The 22,255-nt window shown below is 44.2% G+C and overlaps 1 protein-coding gene across 2 annotated transcripts in view; it reads right to left on the bottom strand.

The window, feature by feature from the left end:
• Positions 1-237: 237 nt before the first annotated feature.
• Positions 238-22,255, bottom strand: part of BEND4 (BEN domain containing 4) — a 160,142-nt gene continuing 138,124 nt past the window's right edge. Inside the window, exon 5 of one of the 2 annotated variants that reach the window (XM_069744534.1) lies at positions 238-1,007. In XM_069744534.1, the coding sequence (XP_069600635.1) occupies positions 790-1,007 (218 nt within the window). In that variant the 3' untranslated portion in view covers positions 238-789. The remainder of the gene's footprint in view (positions 1,008-22,255) is intronic. The other variant, XM_069744535.1, reaches the window with a different exon arrangement.

The raw sequence follows: 22,255 nt of genomic DNA, 5'->3' as shown, positions 1-22,255 counted from the left end.
AGAAATATATTGGCTGAAAAAGGAGTTTTGCTCTTACCCAATAAAACAGAGTGAGAAGAACACTTGAATAATCAACGAAGATATGGCTTCTGATTCACTGAGCACATTACTCCCCACGAGAATCCGTATAACAAAGAAACCTGAGATTATGGTGATGAAGTGATTGTTCCGAAAGAGAATAAACTACCCTCATCTGTTTTGCCTTTGCAGCCAAAGGAATAAAACACGCACGACATATGCAGAAAGATACATAAATATTATCAGAGACAGAAATAATCCACACAAAAAAAGCCACAAAAATATTGAGCGTCGGAATAGTGGCGACATTTTATGAACACAGGATGAACAAGTTGAATTCTTGCATAATTGAACCCAATAGCGAAAATGCAAATTCTATTAAAGCTAATTCTACAGAACACACCGACACATTCCTGTCCAGTGACAGTCTCTGAATGCCTGGTCTCATCAGTGTTGTGTTCTATTTGGGGAGGAGATTGAGTAACAGTCACATAATACAGTCCACAGGAAGTCCCTGAAGAATTTACCAAGATGACAAAATTCTTACACGCACACACACCCACTGTACAGACTTGTAGTATACTTTGGACTGGTTTAGTGGCAGACTGGTATTGCTGATTGGGCCCACTGTGTGTCCCAGGCACCCTGCACAGCGACAAAACATTGAAGACACATTATTTGAACTATTACACTAAGATTTCATTTTGGGGCTAACTTTTTCTTTCACATTTTTTTTTTGATCTTTTAATTCGTCTTAGTCCACATTCTTCATCAATCTCCAGATCCATCATGAGAGATTCGGTTAAAGATATCCTCATGACACACTTGGTGGTCTATAGCATCGTAATAGGAGATTCCGTTATGGAAGAATGTTCCCACAGCACGTCCCTGGCGAGCGTGTCCTACTGCATCGCTGAACACCTTGTTGATCTGCTCTTCGGATGGCATCCACCAGTCTGGATTTGAAGTGCAATGCATCCTAATAAATTCTGAAACGGCAAAAAAAGAGACAAGCGTATCAGGAAAGTATGTGTCCTGTTTTATATTTATCACATTGGGTTTTTAATTGGTGGGTTGGGTGGTGAAATAATCAATAATCAAGGAGCATGTCATATAGGGTCAGTAGGGATATTTTCTTAGACTTGGAAAGTACTATTGTCCTGGAGAAAAAAGTTACCAAGTCAATGTTACACCCACTGTGAGGAAGGATATAAGCTAAGCTAGACAATCCACCAAAATAAGAGACACCCATCTGCAGACTGTTGTTTCAAGGTTTTTCCTCCTAGGAGCAAAAACGCAGGGTAGTGGTTGGCTAGGAGAGAAGTCTCTGAGGTCGGTCCCAGCCAACTACTACCCTAATCTCTACGAAAGAGAAAAGCAAGAAGTCCAAATTATCTGCCTGCTCATGGGGTCTTTTCCTTTCTTTGATGTAGACTAGATAGTCATTTGCAAGGCTCCTTAAAGGGTCAGATATTGACTTTTAGGATAGCTACCTCCAGTAGGTAGGTTTAAAATATTTTTGATGGTTTGTTTTATTTTTTATGTGACTCTTGGCACAAATAAAATTTTGAAATACTTCAGTTGAGTTCACAATGTCCAAAAGAGAAATGACAAATCGGTGGACAATTCTTGTTCGGTGGAGACCACTTTTCTGTTTTGCTGTATATTCCTGCACTAGATGGAACAATCATGTAATTATCATCAGAGGGTGAGCAAAATAAGGATACAGGATAAGGATCTTTTGTACAAATGGATGCCAAGATAAGATGGGTCAGTAAAGGCCTCCATACACAACAGACTGAAGTCGGCTGATCCAGCAGATACTGGCCGGATCAGCAGACAGTCTAATTTAACGATAGGGCAGTTTTTATTTTTAATGCCTGTCCCTTTTGTAAGGGGATAAGCCCCAGCCAGAGCTATCTGACAGTTACTTTCTCTGTAACATTTGGTTGAACTGAACATTAAGGTGTGTAGGAGAGTCTGTAGACATAGCTGACAACCGAATGAGTTCTCGTCCATGAGATATTGTGTATGTAGGGCTCGCCTAAGGCTATAGACACATCACTCTTTCTATGCATCTACCTGTCTGGTTTATAGGGAGTAGGCTTGTACACCATCATTTCCTTGGGACTTTAAAAATCCATGAGATTTCTCTGTTACTTGGCTGTCATTCACGTTAGATGTCATAAAGTGCACAGACCTTACTGCATTGTCTATGAATTTAAAAAAAAAAAAAGCGTCTCCGACTTGGCGAATCCCAAAGAAGATTTCATAAATAAAAAAACTAATAGGTACAAAATAAAAAAACACATCATTTAATCCCTGTTGTAAATGACAATCAAATACATGATGCATTTCCTTTAAGATCTCAATTTTTGGTAACCAGTAGATCTCTAAACTCATGACCCCTTTCATTTCTCTATTACACATCAGAAGACACATGTACACGGAAATGTCTGATTTAACCCCTTAGTGGCTGAGCCAATTTTTTAAAATCTGACCAGTGTCACTTTATGTGGTAATAACTCTGGAACGAGAGTGATTTTGAGACTGTTTTTTCGTGACATATTATACTTTATGATAATGGTAAATTCAGGTCGATATGTTTTGTGTTTATTTATAAAAAAAATATCAGAAATTTGAGAAAAATGTTAAAAAAAATTAGCAATTTTCAAACTTTGAATGATTATCCCTTTAATCCAGATGGTCATACCACAGCACACCATTAATAAATAACATTTCCCTCATGTCGGCTTTACATCAGCACCATTTGTAAAATGTTATTTTATTTTCTTAGCATTTTAGGTTTAAAAATGTAGCAGTAGTTTTTCATTTTTTCAAAGAAATTTTCAAAATTTATTTTTTTAGGGACTTATCCAGGTTTTAAGTGACTTTAGGGTCCCCATATATTGGGAAACCCACAAAAGTTAAACCATTTTAACAACAGCACCCCCTGACATTGAAAACTGCTGTCAGGTAGTTTATTAACCCTTCAGGTGCTTTTCAGGAATTAATGCAAAGTGGCATGACAGAAATGAAAATGTGTTTTATTACCACCTAAATGCCTCTAACTTCTGAACAGATTACTACAGCTGTCAGACTCTAAGGCCGCGATTTGGCCTTGAATTGCCATGGCACACATTAGGACCACAAAATCATGATCTGAGGGCACCAATTGGGATAAATAGGAAGCCCCCACACTTTGTTAACCATTTATATGATGTAGTCACTATTGACAGCAGCATCTAAGGGGTTAAACAGATTTGGCCGTTGCAAACACCGATCGTGGCTGATGCAGCAAGTTGTCAGCAATAGTGGACAGCCGACAGCTGCTGGATTGTCACCTGTATGGGGAGGCTATTCTCTTATATCTCAGGTCAGTTAAAAGGCGTATTGGCGGTCATTTATTCAGATGCTTTATCAGTAATTTGTGATCCTCTGTTAGCGTGTTCATATTGAACAGGAAATCTCTCCATACATTGTACGCTGACATCCCTTATTGATTGTCTCGCTGCCTAAACTCTGACAGAAAAATGTGGCATTTAAGCAGCTATTTAGAAATTTACATAATACACGCAGTAAGCTCCCACTTTCCTGCTGATTCTGAAGATATTTTAACATTTTCTAAGGGTTTTAAAATATGTAGAGAATGGTTGTATCTATGCAATATATAATTTATATATATTTATACACAGGAGAGAACCCCCAAAAATTACCGTATATTATTCTGAAATCGGATTAAAAATAACTTTCAAGAAACATCAATCTTTCTCAGAGAGGTGCATGGTGGCTCCACAAGATATAACATAGTACACCGACCAAAACTACTGTATGTTCTTGTTCTTCTCTACGAGCCTTGGTCTACGAGTCATGCTAGGACCGTCAGCTGTCTACCCCTTACAGGTCAGGGGCAATCACTGGTTGATTTGTTTGGGAAGGCCTTTTACAAAGCAGCGTGGGGAACTTTTGACTTCCTTCTTCCAGTAGGAAAGGTTCAAACATGAAAAGCTAAAAAGTACATGTCACCAGATCAAAAGTGAACAGTCTTTGCTCTTATTTTATTCCCGCTGCTCCTCTTAGTATTTTCTAGTTTTCTTTTGTTATTTCCACCATACGGTTCTAGAAATATGAGCCTTTTTATCTGGCGCAAATTTTTATGATCTTTACAATCAAGGGGGCATAGCTCACAGGGTAATAATTCAGAGTAGCCTACCAGTCCCCAACACATTTGATATTTATTTTATTTTTGATGACATAGTTTTATGTGTTTTAATAACATGTAGGTATTACATGATCTCCTAATTTGTGAAATACTACTTCACAAAGGAAGAGGGATTCTAGGAGCTGCTCCAGACTAAAGGTGTAAATGAAGAAGAGTAGGGGTAATAGGATGGATCATTGAGGGACACCAACAAACAGAGAGGGCACGAAGAGGAGGTAGTGTGGGAATAGAAGACACAAAATGTGCGATTGGTTAGGTGTGAGGATATCCAGAAGTATGCAAAGTCTGTGATGCCAAGAGGTAGAGAATGTGTACCTGGATCTCAAAAAGTAATGTCTTTTGGCTTTGGCAGTAAGCAGACCATTTGTGAATTTAGTTACAGTGGTCCAGTGGAGTGGCAGGGTCGGAAGCCAAAATGTAGCTGGCCAGAGACAAGATGAGAGGTGATTTAAGGTGTACCTGCTGTTCAAGAACTTTGGAAACAAAGGGGAGTAGTGAGAAGGGGCTATAGCTGGTCATGGAGGATGGCAAGAGGGATGGCTTCTAAAAAGGTTATTCCAAGTTTATGAAATCGGTATAGGCAGCTAGGAAATGTTAAACTAAGCAAATTTTCGATGAACTTGCTTTTGCTAACTGCCTCCGATCTCCAGCCAACTGCTTTTAAGTTTCTTATTGTTCATTAATTTTTGCTATTGAGGCTGGACTCCGCTCCTGTTTTACTCTGAGATTGGTTGCCTCTCTTCAGCTTCATTAATTTCTGTAGAATGGATCCTTGTCATGCCCAGAAGCAGTTCTACAGTGCTAATCTCCCACATGGTTATTATCTGAATGCTGCTTCTGATTCTCCAGAACTTGTGACGCTGCAGAGGTAAATAGGGCTCAAACATAGCAGCACATGATTCCAGCTACCCTGAACCGCCAGTCAAGAGCGTCAAAGAAAAGCAACCCCCTGCCCACAGCAATGAGTCGAAGAGCGCCCCCTGCCCAGATCAACTAGGAAGTCCGGAAGCTGGGGAGCGGTGTGCTCATGAAGAGAACAGCTGAGAAAACCCCTTTATGTATAGGTGTGATGGTTGTCTACTTAAAGGAAGTGTTACGTGTACGGAACCACTCAGCACTCAGAATATGTTGTGCAGTTATATGCATGTATAATAGGTTCCATGTGAGATACATCAGCCCACAGGCTGCGCCCCTGGTCAGAGGGGACAAGATATCCCCCTTCTGTCCTCCCCCCACCTTTGTAATTCCCACAGTAAATATCGGCAGGCTCCGGCCCCCTGCGGCTATTGTAATGTTTGTCTGGCCTGCCCTCTGTATCTGTGTGATATATTCTGTGTCCTGTGAATAAAGTGTTGTCAGACTGGAAATACGTGGAGAAGCAGTGATATTTTATATGCTCCCAGGTAACCAAGTAATTCCAGCCAGCGTCCTTCATTCAGACTCCAGCCAAAGCAGAGTGGACCTCCTGAAACACGGGGTGGTACTGAAAAAGGTACCCCAGCTTGGTAGACCCCGTTGCACTGGTGGCAGACAGCGGGATATGATACCCCTTCTACAGAAGGAAAGGAATGAATGGAAAACAACTACCAGAAGTTAAAGAGGACTACATTAAAAGATCTGGTGGAAGCCCGAGGGTTGATCGCCAGCAACAAAACAAAAGCGGATTTGATAGCAGCCATCATGGAACACGACAGTGCAGCGCCTCCCAATTTGAACGTGGAGGAGACTGAATTCCAGAGGGAGGTAAAGAACAGACTGGCGTTCTATGGCCCAAACCCTGCAGTAGAGATCATACGAGAGGTGATGGCTGATGTGCGTACTGATCTGAAGGAGAAGATGGCCGAGTGGACCAGGATAGAGCTAGCCAAGATGGAGATGGCAGAGCGGACCAAAGTGGAGCTGGCCAAGATGGAGATGGCAGAACGGAGAGAGGAGAGCCAGTGAGCAGGGGGAGCTCTGGCCTTCGACCAGGTACCTTCAACAGTAAGCCACAAAAAGGACCAGTATAATGCCTTCTGACAGTTGGGGGAGGCAGAGGAAGACATTGATGGCTTTCTGCAGGACTTTGAGCGGCAGTTTGCCCTTCATCAAGTGAAGCCGGAAGAACGGGTTCAGATTCTGGCCAGCAAGCTGACAGGCCACGCAGCGGACGCCTATCGCACAGTACCTGATGAGGACTGTATGGACTATGAGCGGATCAAAGAAGATCCAGAGGCATACCACCAAAAGTTCAGCAGACTTATAAAACGAGTAATCGATACCCACGCTGAATGGGCCTGTAAATTACGGTGGTCACTGCTACAGTGGGTACAAGGGAGCCAAGCAACCACTAAGGAGGACGTCCTCCAGCTCGTCTTGTTAGAACGATTCTTTAATGGACTAACCCCCGAGACACAGGAATGGCTTCGGGACAGGCAGCCAACGACTCTTGAGGAAGCCGCTCGTCAGGCCGATGAACATCATGATGCCAGGAGGCCTCAGTTGTCCGGATCAAAGATGGTCACTAGGGGTCCGCCCATGGACCTGGAGGGCCCCAAACCACTGAAGATTGTAGGGGGACCAGCTACAAACCCGGCCTACCACAGTTCCCCTGGGGCGCGATGCCACACCTGCCGTCAGCTGGGCCACCTGCAAAGACAATGTCCCAACCGGACTCAGCATGCCCAGTGGCCAAAGGCGGGAACAGCTACCTTCAGCCGGGCCACTGTACACTGCTACCAAGGCGAAGCTAACCCGACATTGGGGGCTATAATTAACCAAGGGGTGGAAGAGATGCAGGAAGTGCTGCATGAAGTGGACCCTGTGCAGGCAGCCCGGGCAGATAATCGACAACAGCATCGACAGGTCGTGTGGGTTAATGGGAAACGTATGCAGGGACTAAGAGATTCAGGGGCAACTTTGACCCTTGTGAAGCCTCATCTTGTCTGAGACCAAGAGAAGACGGACCGGACAGTGGCAGTCCGTGTAGCAGGGGGAGCCATACATCGACTGCCCACTGCCAGGATTCACCTGAACTGGGGGTTGGGGATGGCCTTGTTGAGGTCGGCTTGATGGAGGATTTGCCTGCAGACGTCTTGCTGGGAAATGACTTGGGGCCCATGTTGTCTGCCTTCTCGGTTGCCCCTCTGGCTGAGACATATCCTGTGACCACCCGGAGACAAGCTCAAGCTGCGGAGGCGGAATCACACTCAGAGGAGGCCCAAGTAAGACATCCCAGCCCTACACGTATTCCCAAAGCCAGACACATTTCTTGGGCCACCCCAGATGAATTTAAGAGGGAGTTACTTGAGGATCCTTCATTGGAGGGATATCGTGGGAAGGTACAAGAGGGGACAGGGGTACTGGAAGGGGAACAGTTTATATGGAAGCAGGGACTCCTCTACCGGATCACAGAGCAGCACCACACAGGTACGAGCCCCACTATAAAACGACAGCTCGTAGTTCCCAAGAAGTATAGGCAGGAGTTACTGCGAATCTCTCATGACATACCCTTGGCCGGGCACTTTGGCGTCAGTCACACCAGGCATCGTCTGACACAAAACTTCTTTTGGCCGGGGGTAACCTATGATGTTCGTCAATACTGCCAGACCTGTGACAGTTGCCAGCGCATTGGCAAGAGTGAAGATCGATGCAAGGCCAAATTACGCCCCCTCCCCATTGTAGAGGAACCATTTAGCCGAGTAGCGGTTGATCTGATAGGGCCGTTAACCAAACCCAGTCCGTCAGGGAAAAGGTATATATTGACAGTGGTAGATTATGTCACACGGTATCCAGAGGCAGTTGAGTTACCTTAACATACTGGCAGAGACGATGGCGGCTGCCCTGCTCCAGGTTTTCTCACGGGTTGGATTTCCCCGGGAGATTATCTCGGAGCAGGGTACCCAGTTTACAGCAGAGGTGACCAACCAACTGTGGAAGCTGTGCGGCGTAAAGTCCATTAGAAGCTCCCCGTACCACCCGCAAACCAATGGGTTGTGTGAATGCTTTAACGGGATGTTAAAACAACTCATTGGGACTTTTACCAAGACCTACAGGGACTGGGAGAAATTCTTGCCTCACCTCCTATTTGCCTATTGGGAGGTGCCCCAAGGATCCACGGGGTTCTCCCCGTTCAAACTGGTATACGGGAGACGGGTAAGGGGACCCCTAGACTTAGTGATAGAACACTGGGAAGGGGAGGGCATCATAGAAGGGGTACCTATTGTACCCTATGTGCTGGAATTCCGGGACCGCCTACAGGAGCTGACCCAGGCTGTATGTGGGAACATGCAGGTGACCCAGCGGCGCCAGCACGTATGGTATGATCGGAGGGCCAGAGAGCGCACCTTGGAAATAGGACAGAAGGTCCTGGTGTTAGAGCCCACCAGGCAGAACAAGTTCCAAGCTGCATGGCAGGGGCCCTACCAGGTAGTGGGGAAAATAGCCGACAACCTATAATGTCGCTGATTGTGACGACCCCAGGGTTATCCGCATGTTCCACGTGAATATGCTGAAGCCCTACCGGGAGCGCCCTGAAGAGGTAGTGGGCATCTGTGCACCTGAAGCAAAGGATTTAGCCAGACTTAACTTGCCTGATATTTTAGGGAAAAGGACTCAGTCTAAAACATTGGACCAGGTACACTTGGGTGAAGACCTGGGCCCCCGGGAGAGACAGCAGGCGGAGGAGTTGTTGAGGCAGCGACAGAGGAAGTTTTCAGGGAAACCAGGGTACACTTGCCTGGCACAACACAAGGTTGAGACCCAGGATTAGACCCCCCTGCGACAATGCCCGTTCCACGTCCCTGAGTCTGTACGAGAAGGGATGCGACAAGAGATACAAGAGATGTTGCGTTTAGGGGTGATTGAAGAGTCAGATAGTCCCTGGGCATCTCCCGTAGTGTTAGTGCCCAAGAAGGATGGGAATATACGGTTTTGTGTAGACTATCGTAAGCTCAATGAGAAAACCGTGATGGATGCGTATCCCATGCCACGTGTGGATGAGTTGTTAGACCGGCTGGCGGGGGCAAAGTATTTGACCACCATCGATCTATGCAAAGGCTACTGGCAGATTCCTCTTAGTCCTGACGCTGTTCCCAAGTCGGCATTTGTCACCCCGTTTGGCTTATTCCAGTTTCGAGTTATGCCATTCGGGATGAAGAATGCCCTGGCGACCTTCCAGAGGCATGCTGACCGGCTTCTGGATGGTCTCCAGGACTATGCTTGTGCCTACCTGGACGGCATCGCCATCTACAGAGCGACATGGGAAGAACATCTAAGTCACATAGAGACAGTATTTGACAGGATCCACAAGGCTGGAATCACCCTGAACCCAAACAAGTGTCACGTGGGCAAAGCAGAGGTTCAGTATTTAGGGCATTGGGTGGGAAGTGGGAAACAGAGACTAGAACCAGCCAAGATTGAAGCTATAGCCAAATGGCCCAACCCACGCACTAAAACCCAGGTCATGGCATTTCTAGGGACAGCAGGGTATTACAGGAAATTTGTTCCCAATTACAGCAGCGTAGCCAAGCCCCTCACTGATCTGACCCGTAAGAACCAACCCCGCCAGGTAACCTGGACCCCAGAGTGTGAGGAAGCCTTCTGCCAACTAAAGGACGCCCTCACCAATATCCCTGTATTGGCCTCACCCGATCCAGCTAAATGTTTCCTGGTTCACACAGACGCTTCTATGTTTGGATTGGGGGCAGTACTGTGCCAAGTTGGGCTGGACGGCCAAGAACACCCGGTAGCTTACCTGAGTCGGAAACTACTGCCCCGTGAAGTAAGCTATGCGGCCATTGAGAAGGAGTGCCTGGCGGTAGTATGGGCACTCAAAAAGTTGCAACCATATTTCTATGGATGACAGTTTTCTCTCCTAACGGACTATAATCCCCTAGTCTGGCTTAATCGGGTCTCCGGAGACAACGCCAGATTACTGCGGTGGAGTTTAGCCCTACAACCTCTGGACTTCACCATTCACTACAGACCCGGCAAACAAAACGGTAACACCGATGGACTAAGTCGACAAACAGAACTTATAACAACCCCATAAACTTCGGTCATCCCCAAACCGATCCGTTAAGGATCAGACTGTGTATGCCGATCGCGTCGCTGAAAAGGGGAGCCGTGTTACGTGTTACGGAACCACTCAGCACTCAGAATATGTTGTGCAGTTATATGCATGTATAATACGTTCTATGCGAGATGCATCAGCCCACAGGCTGCACCCTGGTCAGAGGGGACAAGATATCCCCCTTCTGTCCTCCCCCCACCTTTGTAATTCCCACAGTAAATATCGGCAGGCTCCGGCCCCCTGCGGCTATTGTAATGTTTGTCTGGCCTGCCCTCTGTATCTGTGATATATTCTGTGTCCTGTTAATAAAGTGTTGTCAGACTGGAAATACGTGGAGAAGCAGTGATATTTTATATGCTCCCAGGTAACCAAGGAATTCCAGCCAGCGTCCTTCATTCAGACTCCAGCCAAAGCAGAGTGGACCTCCTGAAACACGGGGTGGTACTAAAAGAGGTACCCCAGCTTGGTAGACCCCGTTAGACTGAACACTGTAGTAATTTTAGGGATGAGATGATTTGGGATTTGGTAAGCGTTTTATCTGAAATGGTGGAGAAGCAGGTTATCAGGACAGAGGACTGGGGCTGTTATGTAAAAGCGTAATGGGAACTGTAGAACGAAGCTTTAATAAAGAACTGAAATGAAACGGAGATATGTCCAAACAATAAAGAAGGCCCTGTGTTGTGAATTCTGTGGCAGAGTTCACTCCTGTGGTCACAAGTGGTACTTCGGCTGATTCTCTCTGGGATCTTCCGTTTGTGGAGGAAAGTGGTACTGCAGCTTCTGAGTTTCCTCCCTCAGGTGCAATATAGAATAATAACCGTAGGCACAGCTAATATCAGTGGTGCTCAAGTAGGCGCCCAAACCATATAGTGTAGAAGATAAACTTGGCACACACTTAGTGGGATGCAGTGAGATTTTAATTAGGAGAGTACATACAGTAGACGTTTCGGTCAAACATAGACCTTCATCAATGTAATATAACAGAAAAAATAATATATATAACAAAATCAAAATAAAGTATTTACATATTACACCCATATGGGTGTAATATGTAAATACTTTATTTTGATTTTGTTATATATATTATTTTTTCTGTTATATTACATTGATGAAGGTCTATGTTTGACCGAAACGTCTACTGTATGTACTCTCCTAATTAAAATCTCACTGCATCCCACTAAGTGTGTGCCAAGTTTATCTTCTTTCCTCCCTCAGGTGATCTGGTGAGCTCGTTAGCTTCTTCTCTACTTAACTCCACCTGATGCTTTGATCTATGCTTCCTGTCAATGTTTCAGTGTGGGACTTGTTTTTTCCCTGGATCATTCCTGTGGCCTGCTGCTCTGCAAAGCTAAGTTTTGCTTATGTTATTTTGTTGCTATTTTTCTGTCCAGCTTGCTTTATTGGTTTTTCTCGCCTGCTGGAAGTTCTGAGACGCAGAGGGACCACCTCCGTACCGTTAGTCGGTGCGGAGGGTCTTTTTGTTCCCTCTGCGTGTTTTTTATAGGTTTTTGTGCTGACCGCAAAGTTATCTTCCCTATCCTCGTTCTGTTCAGCTAGTCGGGCCTCACTTTGCTAAATCTGTTTCATCTCTATGTTTGTGTTTTCATCTTACTCACAGTCATTATATGTGGGGGGCTGCCTTTTCCTTTGGGGAATTTCTCTGAGGCAAGGTAGGCTTATTTTTCAATCTTCAGGATTAGCTAGTTTCTCAGGCTGTGACGAGGCGCCTAGGTTCTGGTCAGGAGCGCTCCACGGCTACCTTTAGTGTGGTTTGATAGGCTTAGGGATTGCGGTCTGCAGAGTTCCCACGTCTCAGAGCTCGTTCTATTATTTTGGGTTATTGTCAGTTCACTGTATGTGCTCTGACCTCCATGTCCATTGTGATTCTGAATTGCCTTTCATAACAGCCCTGATCACAAGCTCACAATCTATAAGGAAATAGTAGGGCACAAAAAGTAAAAAGTGCTTGCCGTTTATGGTCCAGCCATTATAATAAATGGGGTATTTCAAATAAGATGCATGAACCAGTCATGAGCCAGTATCTGTACAAGTACAGTTACCAATTGCTATTGAGTGCATGGAGGATTTGGACACAGATGGTTAAGACCAGATTCTGAGGAAAATTTAGAAAGAGTGAACATGGTTAGAGTTGGGTTAGTGAGGTGATAGGCTTGTATAAAGAGATGTGTTTTTAGAGCTCACTTAAATATTTGTTGGCTAGATATTAGTCGGATTGTCCGAGGTAGTGCAATGCAGAAAACTGGTGCAACACGAGAGAAGTCTTGGAGACGGAGATGCAAGGTTCGGATTATGGAGGATGTTAGTCTTAGATCAGTTGCAGAATGCAGAGAACAGGTAGGGTGATAGACAAAGATGAGGGAGGAGATGTAGAGTGGTGTAGAACTGTCTAGAGTTTGGTGGGTGAGCAAGATAAGTTTGTATTGTATTATGCAGTGTATGGATGGCAACCAGTGCAATGACTGGCACAAGGTGGAGGCATTGGTGTAGCAGCTGGACAGAAATTCAACCTTGGCTGCCGCATTCAGGACAGATTGAAGGGGAGAAAGTCTGGTTAGAGTGAGATCCATCAGTAGAGAGTTGAAGTAGTCCAGACGAGAATGAATAAGAACAGTTTTTGCAGTTTCAAAGATGAGAAAAGGTTGGATTCTGTATATGTTTTTAAGATGCAGGTAGCATGAGGAAGTAAGCAACTGCATACAGAGAAAAATAGAAAGTTCTGTGTCAAATATGACCCCAAGACAGGTAGGTTAGTAGAGGGGAAAACAGAAGAAGTTCAGTTTTGGAGAGATTCAGTTTCAGATAGAGGGAGGACATGATGTTAGAGACAGCTGATAGACAATCCCTGGTATTTTGTATTGTGGTGGTGATGTAAGAAGAAGAGGTGTATAATTGGGTATCATCAGCATATAATGGTACTGGAAAGCAAATATGCTGATAGCTTGTCCAATAGTGGCAGTGTATATAGAGAAGAGAAGGGGGCCTAGGACTGAGACTTGAAGAACCCCGATAGCACGGGGAAGATTAGAGGAATAAAGGTCAGCAAAAGATACAGTGAAAGTAGAGAGGCAGGAGGAGAACCAAGAGACAGCAGTTTCTTTGAGGCCAATAGAGCAAAGCATAGTGAGGAGGAGCTGTTGATCCGTAGTGTCAAATGCTTCAAAGAGATCCAGGAGAATCAGCAGGGAGCAGTGGCCATTAGATTTAGCTGCTATTTGATCGTTAGAGACTTTAGTATCAGCAGCTTCAGTAGAGTGTAAAGAATGAAAACCAGATTGTAATTGGTCAAGAAGAGAATGATCTGAGAGATAGAGGATTAACCGAGATTGCACCAAGCATGCCAGGAGTTTAGAGATGAAGGGAAGATTAGATTGTTTTTAGTAAAAGGGTTATTATGGCGTGTTTCAATGAAGAGGGAAACATACCAAAAGAGAGAGGTTAAAAATTTGTTAGATGAGCAGAGACAAGCGGGGAGAGGGACTGAAGAAGGGTCACTGGTGCAGGTTGTAGTACGAGAAAAAACAAGGAGCCTGGTAACTTCTTTTTCCGTAACAGTATCAAATGTGGAAAGTGATCTTGAGCTGCAGGAGGGAAGGGGATCCAGGCTCTGAGGGGGATTGTGCGAAAATGTCCTGATGGATAAGATTGATTTATTCTAAGAAATAAGTGGAGTGAAAGTTTCGAGGAGTCCTTTTGGATTGTCGGATAGTGATGTGATGTGGGAGTAGACTTGCTTGGTCAGCTTTCTGTCATGTTGGTGATCTTTTGTTTGAAATATGAGGCAAAGTTCTCACCTGAGAAGAGATTTGGAGAGCTTCTGGGACTGGGGTGTGAATTAAAGTGTTAAACAGTTTTTTCCGGTTTTGGAACAAAAAAAAAATATTGGAGTAAAGAAGACGTAGTCCTATTTAGCAGATGTGAGTGCAGACTTGAAGATGAAAATTACTTACCGTATTTATATGTGATAGGGCCTTCCCCATAGCAGGTTGTCCTCCAAAGCTGTTCTGCAAGCCTGGAAGCTTGCCCCAGCTTTTGCCATCACTCTGGTGTGCCAGGGTGGATTATGAATTGGCACATTCCGTTGTTTCCGAAAGGATTAATAGATTTGAGAGCTGAAGTAATAGTGGCGTTATAAAAAGAAGTGGCTGTGATTGTCTCATTAAAAACATAAAAAAAGTTTAAAAATTGGCTGTACTGCTGGAAAGAAGTCTCTTGCTGCAATATTCATTAGTAGGTTCTTAATTGTCCACTACGCGTTTCAATGCTGTACTGGCATCTTTATCAAGTGTGGGTATTTTACACTTGATAAAGATGTCAGTATGGCATTGAAACGCACAGTGGACAATAATCTTTGAATATTGTAGCAAGAGACTTCTTTCCAGCAGCACAGCCAATTTTTAAACATGTTTTTTTCTATTTTGGTAATTTTCCTCTGCCGGATCCTTTTCCCCCCAAGCCACAGGGCAGCGGCACAACCACCCAAGGTGAAAAAATCTATTGTTTTTACTGTCTCAGTATATTTGTGTTTTACTGTATTGTGCGCTTCTCCCTTCACAGTCACTGTTTATTGTTTCATTAAAATTTGATTGAGAACGATAAAAGAGTAAGAGAATGCGAATCTGAAATTATGAAAGGTTCCAGAGTGTGTTAGCTTCAGATCTAGGCAGGACAGGTAAAAATATAAGTGGGTAAGGGAGGGAACAGAGGCCTGTGAAGATAAAGTCTAGTGTATATCTATCTTTATGAGTGGTTGTGGAGGCCATTGTGAGAGTCCAAAGCAGGAAGTGACAATTTTTGCAGGAAGATGAGTGACATTTGTCAATGAGGATGTTGAATTCACCCATGATACTGGTGGGGATGTTATTAGAAAATGTAGGAGCTAGGTGATGACGTGGTTGATGGAGGTGGTGACTAGGCCTGGTGATTAATTGATAATGGCCAATTAGAAACTAGCGATAAAGTAAGAATGCAGTGGACGCTAATTGGCCACAGAGATCGTGTAATATAACAATTACCGAGAGACACCACTGAAACGCCGTCACCACTGGAACTTCGTCAGTACGGGAGGCGAGTATACAGTGCCTTGCGAAAGTATTCGGCCCCCTGAAACTTTTCAACCTTTTCCCACATATCATGCTTCAAACATAAAGATACCAAATGTACATGTTTGGTGAAGAATCAACAACAAGTGGAACACAATTGTGAGGTTGAATGAAATTTATTGGTTATTTTACATTTTTGTGGAAATTCAAAAACTGAAAAGTGGGGCGTGCAATATTATTTGGCCCCTTTACTTTCAGTTCAGCAAACTCACTCCATAAGTTCATTGTGGATCTCTGAATGATCCATTGTTGTCTTAAATGCCTAATGATGATAAATATAATCCACCTGTGTGTAATCAAGTCTCCGTACAAATGCACCTGCTGTGTGATAGTCTCAGGGTTCTGTATGAAGTACAGAGAGCATCATGAAGACCAAGGAACACAACAGGCAGGTCCGTGATACTGTTGTAGAGAAGTTTAAAGCTGGATTTGGATACAAAATGATTTCCAAAACTTTAAACATCCCAAGGAGCACTGTGCAAGCGATCATATTAAAATGGAAGGAGTATCATACCACTACAAATCTGCCAAGACCCGGCCGTCCCTCTAAACTTTAATCTCAAACAAGGAGAAGACTGATCAGAGATGCAGCCAAGAGGCCCACGATCACTCTGGATGAACTGCAGAGATCTACAGCTGAGGTGGGACAGTCTGTCCATAGGAGAGCAATCAGTTGTACACTGCACAAATCTGGCCTTTATGGAAGAGTGGCAAGAAGAAAATAATTTCTCAAAGATATCCATAAAAAAGTGTTGTTTAAAGTTTGCAACAAGCCACCTGAGAGACACACCAAACGTGGAAGAAGGTGTTCTGATCAGATGAAACCAAAATCGAACTTTTTGGCAACAATGCCAAACGATATGTTTGGCGTAAAGACAACACAGCTCACCACCCTGAACACACCATCCCCACTGTCAAACATGGTGGTGGCAGCATCATGGTTTGGGCCTGCTTTTCTTCAGCAGGGACAGTGAAAATGGTTAAAATTGATGGGAAGATGGATGGAGCTAAATACAGGACCATTCTTGAAGAAAACCTGTTGGAGTCTGCAAAAGACCTGAGACTGGGACGGAGATTTGTCTACCAACAAGACAATGATCCCAAACATAAAGCAAAATCTATAATGGAATGGCTCACAAATAAACGTATCCAGGTGTTAGAATGGCGAAGTCAAAGTTCAGACCTCAATCCAATCGAGAATCTGTGGAAAGAGCTGAAAACTGCTGTTCACAAATGATCTCCATCAAACCTCACTGATCTTGATCTGTTTGCCAGGAAGAATAGGCAAGAATTTCAGTCTCTCAATGTACAAAACTGATAGAGATATACCCAAGCGACTTGCACCTGTAATCGCAGCAAAAGGTGGTGCAACAAAGTATTAAGTTGAAGGGGCCGAATAATATTGCACGCCCCACTTTTCAGTTTTTGAATTTCCACAAAAATGTAAAATAACCAATAAATTTCATTCAACGTCACAATTGTGCTCCACTTGTTGTTGATTCTTCACCAAAAATTTACATTTGGTATCTTTATGTTTGAAGAATGATATGTGGGCAAAGGTTGCAAAGTTCCAGGGGGTTGAATACTTTCACAAGGCACTGTGTTATTATTTTACTGGGGGCAAACTTACGGATTGAGAAGGGGTAGTTTGAGTAGTGGACAACTGCATTCAAATTTCAGAGGATAAAATAATTTGTGTCGGTTTGGTGACAGAAGAGAGATATGATAGTGGGAAGGCGCTAAGTAGGCCCAGAACTAAGGGATAAATCACCTAAGGTAAGAAGAAACAGAGGAATAGCAGGAGTGAACAAGAGAGCGTATAGTTTTAATGTTTAGAAAGAGGCTTGCAGAGGATTTGAGATGAGTAGGTAGAACAGGAAAACATGTACACCTCTTTGGAAGATGAAGGGTTTTGTGGAAACAGAAACAAGTTTAAGGACAAGGAGAGCGATAGTTGTGATGTGTATGTTTCCACATGCAGAGAGAGAAGAGCAGAAAATTCATGGCTTGTAGTAGCTACCTCCAGTTCTTTTGTTGTTATATTATGATCTACTTATGGCTCATTTAGACGAGCCACTAATAGTTGAATGAATGTTTGTAGAAAGGCTCGTTCATGACTATCGCCCATCTACAAAGGCCAGCAATAACTTGACGTACAACTAAAGCGCTTGTACATCTGGTGTGATGATTTAAAAATTGGTTTCAAAATCATAGCTATTGAAACTGGTGATGTTGGATGATGTTCTTACAATTACATGATATTTTATGGATACAGAATAATCGTATTATCATATATAATGTTTTTCTAAACAGGCCAAAAAACAACTGCAGATGAGCTTGTGTATAGCCAGTAGGAAGTAATTTATTGACCTGGATCAGTCCAAGTAATAGGCACAATATACACTTATAAAGTAGGACTTGGTGCTGAGCATATAACCAGACCTGTCCATCAGCCTCTGCCAAGTAAAAAACAGCTTTCCTATTTGCAGAGCTTTTCAATTGGAGGAGGCAGTCACAAAGTAGGACTTAGTGTTACAGATGGAAGGGGGGCGGGCTCTTTCGAAGATTTTGCGTTGTGTGATGCAGTGACCCCTGTTACAGGAAGGGAGCGCTGCATGGTCTCCCCAGAATACGCATGGAGGCGTATTGAGGCCATAGGAATGCATGGCAGTTGCAGGCATGACTATGGTGATGAGACAAAGTCCGGCATTATTGTGAATGCCCGGTATGTGTGTCACAGAGGAAGATGCTCTGCGCTGTATGCCTGAAGTAAGGTTGTTCTGGGACGTGAAGTCCCACAAGTAATTGTGTTGTTTTAGAGGGTGGCTGGCAGGGCTAGTTTGAGAGCTGGGTGGGTCGAACTAGCCACACACACACACACCACCCATCTATGGGAGTGGTTACAGCTTGATAATGTGACCAGGGTGTGGGTCACATGTTCCTGTATATGGACCTGAATGGATCTTGGCTGGAAGGTCCAGTGAGAGGAAAGGCCAGGGTGTTGGGAAGTCCAGAGTGGGGACTGGATCCCTGAAGAGCACCTGGTGAGGCCGTGGTCCTGAGTGGCCTCTGTGTTGGGAGGCCCTGTGTGTGGACTGGATCCCTGAAGAGCACAAGGTGAGGCCAAGGACCTGCAGAGCCGGTGACGGCTACTGTGCTGGGGAAGCTACCGTCCTTTGGTGGGTCTGGAACCGACTGGTGTATGCCTGTCAGGCAAATTGGTGATACCCGTAAGGCAGCTTTCCCAGGGAGAGAGGACTGACAAGGAGTCAGCAGGTGGAGCAGGAGCTCCTGTAAGGTACCTCCACATACTGTTGGTGCTTATTGTGTTCCATGAACTAATGAACTGTGCGGCATGCGGTCACCCATGGAAACTGGATAACGTAAGGTCCAGCATGTTTAGTGTCTGTGAGATGAAGCTATATATGAAGTGATGTAATGAACTGTTCGTGGTTGCGGTTTATGATACCTGAATAAACCGGATAGACTGTTTTGTGTTAAAAAAAAACGTGCCTGTGGGCATTTATCCTGTTACCAAGCGAGTATTCCCCTACCCGTTGGTGAGCGCTATCCCACAGTTGGGACCAGAAGCTACAAGTTCCATTTCTGGGCCCTATACGTGATTACCGTATATACTCGAGTATAAGCTGAGATTTTCAGCCCACTTTTTTGGGCTGAAAGTCCCCCTCTCGGCTTATACTCGAGTCATACCCAGGGGTCGGCAGGGGAGGGGGAGCTGTCTAATTATACTTACCTACTCCTGGCGCGGTCCCTGCTTCTTCCAGCGCTGCAGTTTCTTCCTGTAGTGAGCGGTCACATGGTACCACTCATTACAGTAATGAATATGCAGCTCCACCTCCCATAGAGGAGGAGCCACATATTCATTACTGTAATGAGCGGTAACGGTGACCACTCACTACAGGAAGAAAATGCGGCGCCGGGGAACAGACGTGCAGGGACGGCGCCAGGAGCAAGTAAGTATGACGGGGGCAGTGCGTGATATTCACCTGCTCCTCGTTCCACCGTCGGCGCCGCTGTGTCTTCCGCAGTGACGCTCAGGTTAGAGGGTGCGGTGACGTGATTAGTGCACGCTGCCCTCTTCCTGAACGTCGGCGCAGAGGATGGGAAGACACAGCGGCGGTGAGCGGTGGAACGGGAAAGGTGAGTATAGCAAGTGCCAGGGGCCTGAGAGGCATGTAATTTTTTTATTTTTTTAATTGCAGCAACAAAATATGGGGCAAATATCTGTATTGGGCATCTTATCTGGCCATGTGCAGCATTATAGCAGCATTATATTGGGGCAAATATCTGTATGGGGCATCTTATGTGGCCATGTGCAGCATGATATGGGGGCAAATATCTGTATGGGGCATCTTATCTGGCAATATGCAGCATTATATGGGGGCAAATATCTGTATGGGGCATCTTATGCGCCATGTGCAGCATGATATGGGGCAAATATCTGTATGGGGCATCTTATGTGGCCATGTGCAGCATGATATGGGGGCAAATATCTGTATGGAGCATCTTATGGGGTCATAATCAACATTTGTGGAGCATTATACGGGGCAAATATCTGTATGGAGCATCTTATGTGGCCATGTGCAGCATTATATGGGGCAAATATCTGTATGGAGCATCTTATGTGGCCATGTGCAGCATGATATGGGGGCAAATATCTGTATGGGCCATCTTATGTGGCCATGTACAGCATGATATGGGGGCAAATATCTGTATGGAGCATCTTATGGGGCCATGTGCAGCATTATATGGGGCAAATATCTGTATGGGGCATCTTATGTGGCCATGTACAGCATGATATGGGGGCAAATATCTGTATGGAGCATCTTATGGGGTCATAATCAACATTTGTGGAGCATTATACGGGGCAAATATCTGTATGGAGCATCTTATGTGGCCATGTGCATCATTATATGGGGCAAATATCTGTATGGAGCATCTTATGGGGCCATGTGCAGCATTATATGGGGCAATTATCTGTATGGAGCATCTTATGGGGCCATAATCCACATTTGTGGAGCATTATACGGGGCAAATGTCTGTATGGAGCATCTTATGGAGCCCATCATAAACTGTATGGAGCATTATATGGGGCTCCTGATTCAATATGGATATTCAAAAACACTTAAACTACTGATTTCTCAATTAATTTTACTTTTATTGTTATCTATTTTTATTTTTGACATTTACCGGTAGCTGCTGGATTTCCCACCCTAGGCTTATACTCGAGTCATTAAGTTTTCCCAGTTTTTTGTGGCAAAATTAGGGGGGTCGGCTTATACTCGGGTCGGCTTATACTCGAGTATATACGGTACATTTTATATGACGTTCATAAGTATGATTCATTCTTTTCAATATCGTAGTCTTTAGTGAGCCTGGAAAAGGAAGCCGTATGAAGTTTCCATTAAAACTAGAGCCCTATCATGTTCATTACATAAGAGCTCTTTATAATACTGTCATTCAGGTGCTGCGCCCCACATTCGGCTTTATTAGTTTATATTTTATAATCTCCTTTCATTTATACAGCTGTAACATCTGGCTAGGCTTTAAATAATGACCAAAAGAGACATCTGTTAATCTGTAGTGATGAAATGATATGATTTGTCTGAATGTTCACTTTAATTAATGATCTTACAGGCTTGCCCTTTTGTCTAGCAAATGGATATTAAAAAGAGTCATTGAAATTGTTGAATGCAAAAAATATTCTGAACAAAAGCCCTATAAAAGAGAGATGTAATGTAAATGGTGCACGTGACGCTCCAGAGCAACAGTACAATGGAGCCATGGAAATGCACAGGGAAATGCAGGTTCGGACATACAGTATTTCTTTCTATATATAATTTCTTCTTTCATATATACAGCAGATTTCCAAACTCTGTCAGTCGCCGTGGGAATCAGACAGCATAGTTCGCTGGTGGACACGTGGCCTAATATTTCAGGTGACATTTTGTCTCCCAATATGCTCTGCTGTCTGGTAACAGGAACCAAGCAAACTTTCTAAACCATTTCTCCAGCTCTAAATATAAGTTATACACTGCCCCTGTGCTTTTGGTATTGACTGTGCAGCCTTTCTGACAGTGACAGCTATATCCCTTCAGTCACATTCCAGAGGACCTGTCACCGGGTCAAAAGAGGCCAGTTTTTGCTCTTAATTTATTCCCATTGCTCCTCTTTGTATACTGCTTTTTGTTGTTGTTTTTAATCCGCCATATGCTTCCAGAAATATGAACTTTTCATTCAGTGCAAATTTTTACGGTCTTTACCAAAAAGGCGTGGCTCAAATTCTTTGAGGGCGTGTCTTTACTTGCTCTGCATTATTACCTTATGAGCCACGCCCCCTTGGAAAAAAAACCATAACAATTAGCAGTAAATAAAAACACCCATATCCCTTTAACTGGATGGCAGATTTAAAGAAAGAAAAAAAAAAAAAAGAAAGAAACTACATACTCAGGGTAGCAGTGGGAATAAAATAAGAGCAAAAGCTTGTTACTTTTGACCTGATTAATGGTGCTCTTAAACTACCCATTCTGTCTAATAACCAGTGCCTCCACAGTTCCCTCTCATAGGGTATGAAGACTCCACAATTTTCTCCACGCACAGTATGAAGCCCCCTGTTGTGAATTCTGCTCTTGGGCTCCCTCCGGTGGTTGTAAGTGGCACTTTTGTGAGTTCTGCTCTTGGGCTCCCTCTTGTGGTTTCTAGTGGTATGGCTGCTCCTTGGAGTTAGCTGTCATCAGCTGTCTCCACTTATTGTCCGCTATTTAAGTCTGGCTCTTTCTTCAGCCTGTGCCACTTGTCAATGTTCCTGGCTGGATTCACATC

Source organism: Ranitomeya imitator, chromosome 1 (assembly GCF_032444005.1).
Source record: "Ranitomeya imitator isolate aRanImi1 chromosome 1, aRanImi1.pri, whole genome shotgun sequence".
Taxonomy (NCBI): domain Eukaryota; kingdom Metazoa; phylum Chordata; class Amphibia; order Anura; family Dendrobatidae; genus Ranitomeya; species Ranitomeya imitator.
This window is presented reverse-complemented; position numbering and strand designations above follow the sequence as displayed.